Raw genomic sequence first — 6,015 nt, forward strand, 5'->3', positions numbered from 1 at the left:
TCAACTCATAAGAGCATGACTTAGTTTGGCAACAAGAGCAGCGTCTGCTGAAGTGAGATCGAATGAGATACTAGGTCTTGATGGCAATAACAGTGTCGAAGCTGTAGGATGCGTGAGTAGAATCTCGGCTACCCTAAATAATATAAGTATTTAATAATAGTATTATTACTAAACTTTTAGACCAAGTTGGATTAGTGCTGCGCATACTTATTGGCCCTACTTACTTGGCCCGTTCATTGTTTGAGCCGAATCAGACTGCTTTTAACTAAGTCGAACTAAGTCCAATAATGTGATCGAAAAGTTTAGAAAAGTCTAGAAACTTGGATTTATCAACAGTAGAATGGCCTTTTGTTCGCGCGAATAAACTTATAATGCGACCCAAACATAAACACTTGACGTGAGCGCTGCCAGTGGACTTACTCTCCCGTCCACTTTGCATGGGTATGACATATATGATACAAATAACCTAATAACTTCTGCGTCTGTTTATCCCAGATACACGCTACGGTATATCGTTTCTGAGAAAATATCGAAAACGGATGTTTCTCACACCTAATTCCATAAATCACGGCTCACGGCCGACAAAAAAAAACTTAGGAAATTTAAGAAATTGAGAGAAAAAAACACTGGATAATTAGAGTACTTGGATCTCAGAGAACTAATCTCTACAAGGTATCACGAATAACTGGTGTTATTGGAAAAAATGCTAGCATATCTCAACAGATCTCCACGATACATCCTCATCCAAATCCTGATTATCAGGATGATCTATTCTCAGTTGTGAAACCCACCGAAATATCACATTTTCATCGGTAAGCGAGATGAGACGACGATGTAGTTCTGTAAGTGGAAGAGTTCTACGAGTAGGTGGGCTTGATGCTCCTACTGATGACGACGAGGACGGAGATGAATCAGATAGTGACGCCTATAACGTGCAATATAGAATCACATGCCGATAATTCCTTAAGCCCCAAGAAATGACGTAAAGAAAGAGGCTAAGCATTATGTACATCCAAAAATCGTACCGAATCACTCGAGCTTTCTTGTCCACGATCTTCAGCCTTGTTTGGTGCAACTTTAACAGGACGTTGAGGAGTTATGGCGGAACGGAATGATGATGAAGCGTCCATAGATGAAGACACCGGTGAAGAATCACGTGTTGATACTACTTCTCGATCAGTACTGTCCTAAATAGCTTTTACTTGTAGAGTAAAAATAAGATGGGGAGTTGTCAAGCAAAAAAAGAATAGGCTAACATTCGGATCTTTATAGGAACGTTTGTGCTTTTTCTCCTTGATCTTTTCGCTGTCACGCTCTTTATCTTTCTTCTTCTCTTCTTTCGCTTCTTTCATTGGTATCTCTTGACTCCTGTAACCATCAATTATTGACGAAAACGGAAAAAAAGGATCATAAATGTAATGAAAGGATCTTTTCAGTTCTTAAAAGCCGAAGTTCATTTTTGTCTTCTGAAAAACTGCCCACTCGAACGCTAACATCTCAAAAATAGAATAGAATAAAATGAAATAAAGAAAACAACCTAACATATCCCAGTAACGTCTAAATCTACACTAATTTGAACTGAAATTATTTTGGAACCTTGTGTTTCTCATGAAACATGCCCTTATAAGCACAGTTTAAATTCAATAAAGTGTATCCTACTTTCTCAACATACACCCTAAAAAAAATGAAAGGCAGTATTCCATGAAAGTGAGTATTAGGATCTATCCACCAATAGATAGAGTTAGGAATGTAGTTCACAAATATGAGCGCGAACACGCCTAATTCTCCGTTTTTGTTCATAAAAACAGGGTGAGAAATGGTCTTGGCACACCTTACCACAACGAGACACCTTACAACGCCCCACGTCTGCAATAGAGGGCATACGCACCGCGTCTGCGAGCGAGAGGACACTCAAAGGGCTGTTGACGCAGTCTTTTCCACTCACTGGCGGAGACAGCGCGTATGCCTGCTCTTGCCGATATGACGTCATTAGGTAGCTCGTTAGAATTGCAGCAAGTCCCTTTGCCATGCCTTTTTTCTAAATAGTCAGGATGAACTGAGCGCCATCGCGCTCATACTCGTGAACTACACTCCTAAGCCCATCTATTCGTTGAAAGATCCCAACACCCTCAATTTCAGTGTAGGCTGCCTTTAATGATAATCCGATTTTGTCTGTTAACACTCCTAAAGAATCGAATACCTTCCGTCACTTGGCTTAGGCTTCTTAGGACGATTTGACGAGCCATCAGCATCTCTTTTCTTCCTTTTCCCATCAGTAGAGCCGCAAAATCGTTTTACCAACTCCAAAAACGATGCAGGAACGTCAGACATTGCAAATGTTAGTTCTTGCTGGTGAAACGCATGCTTCTCTAAGGGGATGGGATTTTCACGTTAATATAATGAAATAAAACGTTGATATAATAATGCTTCTACGCATGAACTCACCAAGCTTGAGATTCATATCATATTGCACCGGATATGGTTTTGCATGTGGTGTATTGAAGTAAATTGTGAGCTTTGGTGTGAACGAAGCATAACCTGTTTCTTCTAGTTCAAACGGGGGTTCTTTCAGCACACGAAATGGATTTGAAAATGTTGGATGCAACTCAACTTCAACCTAGAAATGTAAAATAAAAAATCTTGGGTGCCAAATACCGTAACATTACGGGTAAAATGTAGTTGAGGGATACATAAAGCCTAAGAATTAGTCTCGATATGTGACATATCTTAGACGTTATATGACATGTGAACTAAAGTTACTTAGAGAAAAAAGTAAGTTAGAGGGACGAGAAATAAGGCCCCCACTAAGTGCCTCCCCAACTACATTTTCCTTTAACATTACTGCTTCGTTATTGGTTAAAACAACAGACATATGTTTGGAAAAAAAAGAAAAATGAACTGAAAACATAATGGAATAATGTAATGCTAACACATGCTGAACTCATACCTTGCTCAGAAAACTCCTATCAGTGAATTTATTCCCTACGATGGGACGGACAAAAAGAACCCATCTGAATCTATGATTGTTGGGCAAAGGCTTTTCCAGCGCAAACGATTCATGTCCGATATATACCTAAACATGCACGAGACTTCAGCACAAAACGAAAAGGAATGAAAAGTGATGGGAATATAACTTCTGCTATGAAGAAACAATATGAAAGAGGGATTTCGAAGGTTGAATGAGCGACAAATGGTGAGAAAAAATCCTCGAAAAAGTACCGGAAACAATTTATATGAATGTTTTTGCTGGTTCTGCAAACTAGGTGGGTGCACTAAAACTCAATCAATCTTAAAATTTGAAGGTAGTTGCTCAAAATGAATACTGCAGATGTGTAAATAAAAAGGTTAAAATAACAATGCGTTCAATAAGAAATATGTTACAGAGCCATCAGTCGGAATGCAAAGATGAACCATGCTACTCTCCCATTAATGCTTTAGGAATTGAATCCAGGTAAGCGCTCTCATCGATTAGAATAAAACAGCTTTCGAAAAAAAAAGAAAAAGAAAGGATCCAGAAAGTTGAATGATGTACATAAATTGAAATAATGAAAACAACGTACCCTAACGTATGTAATTTTCGAGTTTCCACCCATTGGATCCGAAATACATTAGCACTCGATTTTGTGCTGAAATGTGCCCTGAAATTGGTTCTTTTTTTCTCAAACTCTGAACACGTGCGATTTGATAATATTTAATGCGGATTAGATAGTGCAACGCTCTAATCGGGAGAACAACGAATTACTTCCGTGTGTTATTGATCACGAATGAAAGATATGTAGAAAATTCGACAGAACATATGTGGTCACAGGTGTTACAACATTCGTAATAAAGCAGAGCATGTGCTAAATGTGGTAAACATTGTAAACGTAACTGGTTCATCAACGTTACACTAAAAGTCCGTATTTGTGTTTACAGTGTTAAAGACCGCTTGCGAAGAAAAAAAAAACAGGAAAGAAAAAAAAAACGATGCACAGAAACAATCACGAATCACAGTTGGCAAAAATTCCTGCTGAACTTTGACGTACTCGGAAAGGAATGGGTACAATGGTAGGTGGAGAAAATCACTCCGATTTTTCCAAATTTTTTCTTTTCGAACCGTCCGGGATTACCATTGGGATCAACGACCCATCATATAAATTAAATCGGTGATTGGTTTTCGAAGAAAAAACACCGACATCGGCTAAAACTACTTCTCATGGCTAGCCCAAGTATTTATTTCACGAAAACTGCGTTATGATTCAAAGAGGTCTTATCGACCTCAATATCGAATCCCTCAACAAGAACCTTAGCACAGCATCGAGTAATAATGATTGAATACGTTCGACGATAAATCCAACATTTACGGAAATCCTATGGAATCGTAGTTCTTATGAAGGTTTTGCAAAGAAGATTGCAAATGGGTGAAAGAACATGTCATTCGATGCGCTTTCGTAGATCAACACAGTAGTTGAGGGTTTAAAGATTCTCGTCTTGATTCCCGTTATAGTTCCGGAGATGTATACCATTTATTATCGTTGTCACTTAACAACTTCAACATTTTACGGGTATTGATTGATGTGGACGTGTGGACGAGTCAATGTTGTTACGATTTTCGTCGATTATCTGCCGTCACAATGACTTCGACGACGATTTCTCCAAAAAAGCGACTATATGACGTATCCAAGCATTTTTTGTTCTGTTGTGATAATTAAATACGCGCTTGGATCGAGGCAGTTTGTGTTTAGTTCACTTTTATTTTGTGCGTAAAGATTTTTAAGGGGTTCTCCCAAGCCTCCTTGGATTATTGATCAGCCCTCAAAGAAGCTTCAATGACTGCTTCCAAGGTTCTATGTTGCGGCAATAATTGAAGCTGACAAATATGGTTTGAAAGAGTAAACTGCAAAATCTAGAAAGATTAGAAAAAAAATCCTCAGTGTTATCACAGCCAATGCAATCGCAAATATTCACAGTGATTACCAAAAAATAATCTAGGCAGAGTTTGATTTTCAGCGTGTTACTCCAGTTACTCTCTCTCTCATGTTTTCCAGAATTTCACCCAGAAGCATAAAGTGGAATTTTGTGCTGGAGAAAGAAAATGCAAGGATTTTTTTTATGAATCTTACACTAATCACTTTCATAAAACAAAAAAAGCAACTCTTAAACTACAGGAAATCTCCCCATCTTCGATCCATGAACTCTAAAGGCAGAGTACAGAGAAAAAAAGACAAAGAATTTCCTGAAATGATTAAGTATAGAAGAGACGTCCAAATAAATTCAAGGGAAAGAAAAAGTCCGCACTTTCACGAATAGCTGCTATGTCAATTGATTTAGTTATGAGTGTACATTGAATAGAAAAAAAAGCTTTTTTTTCAAGTCATCACTGTCACATAGCCATTGTCGGAAATGAAGCAGGTCAGCGTCGGAAACCAGAGATTTCTGATGCTGACGACACCTCATCGTTACACAGCGCTATCGCGTGATCAGTAAGGGCAACGAAAGGTTCTATACCCCTTGAAAATCAAGCAACATATCTCTCCGAGCAATCATTAGCAGTATAGTCGGGTGAAAACGAACATGAATCTCTGTGCAATTACGCAAGCGTCTGCGCTCGAAGCGGTGGAGTGAGGCAGCAGTTGGAATCGAGGTGGGACCATCGCGAGCTGCAGTGATGAATGGTGCTAACAAGGGTTTTCTCCCGATCCTGAACGCTGCACATCTCCGCACTGCTTCGAGCGCATCCGCTTACGTAACTGCACTAAGATTCATGTCGTTTGGACCCAACTATAGTCGGGTCAAAACGACACGAATCACGGACAGTTGCTAAGCGGCTGCGCTCGAAGCGATGGAGTGAGACAGTGGTTGGAATCGAGCTGCGACCATTGCGAACTACAGCAATGAGCGATGGTAGCAGGGATCCTCATTCGATCCTTACCGCTACGTTCCACCGTACCGCTTTGAGCGCAACCGCTTACGCAACTGCACTGTGCTTCATGTCGTTTTGACTGTACTATAGCTCTACATAATGAAATGTTCCAA

At 39.5% G+C, this 6,015-nt stretch overlaps 1 protein-coding gene across 1 annotated transcript; it reads right to left on the bottom strand.

Annotated features, from left to right (window-relative positions):
• Nucleotides 1–3,593, bottom strand: RB195_011811 (uncharacterized protein; the record flags this gene model as incomplete). Its single annotated transcript, XM_013443353.2, has 8 exons — nt 1–133; nt 792–925; nt 1,026–1,187; nt 1,257–1,368; nt 2,201–2,369; nt 2,446–2,617; nt 2,948–3,073; nt 3,561–3,593. The coding sequence occupies 8 exons, from the start codon at nt 3,591–3,593 to the stop codon at nt 1–3; spliced, it is 1,041 nt and encodes a 346-aa protein (XP_013298807.2).
• Nucleotides 3,594–6,015: the final 2,422 nt, after the last annotated feature.

This window comes from Necator americanus, chromosome III (genome assembly GCF_031761385.1).
Source record: "Necator americanus strain Aroian chromosome III, whole genome shotgun sequence".
NCBI lineage: Eukaryota > Metazoa > Nematoda > Chromadorea > Rhabditida > Ancylostomatidae > Necator > Necator americanus.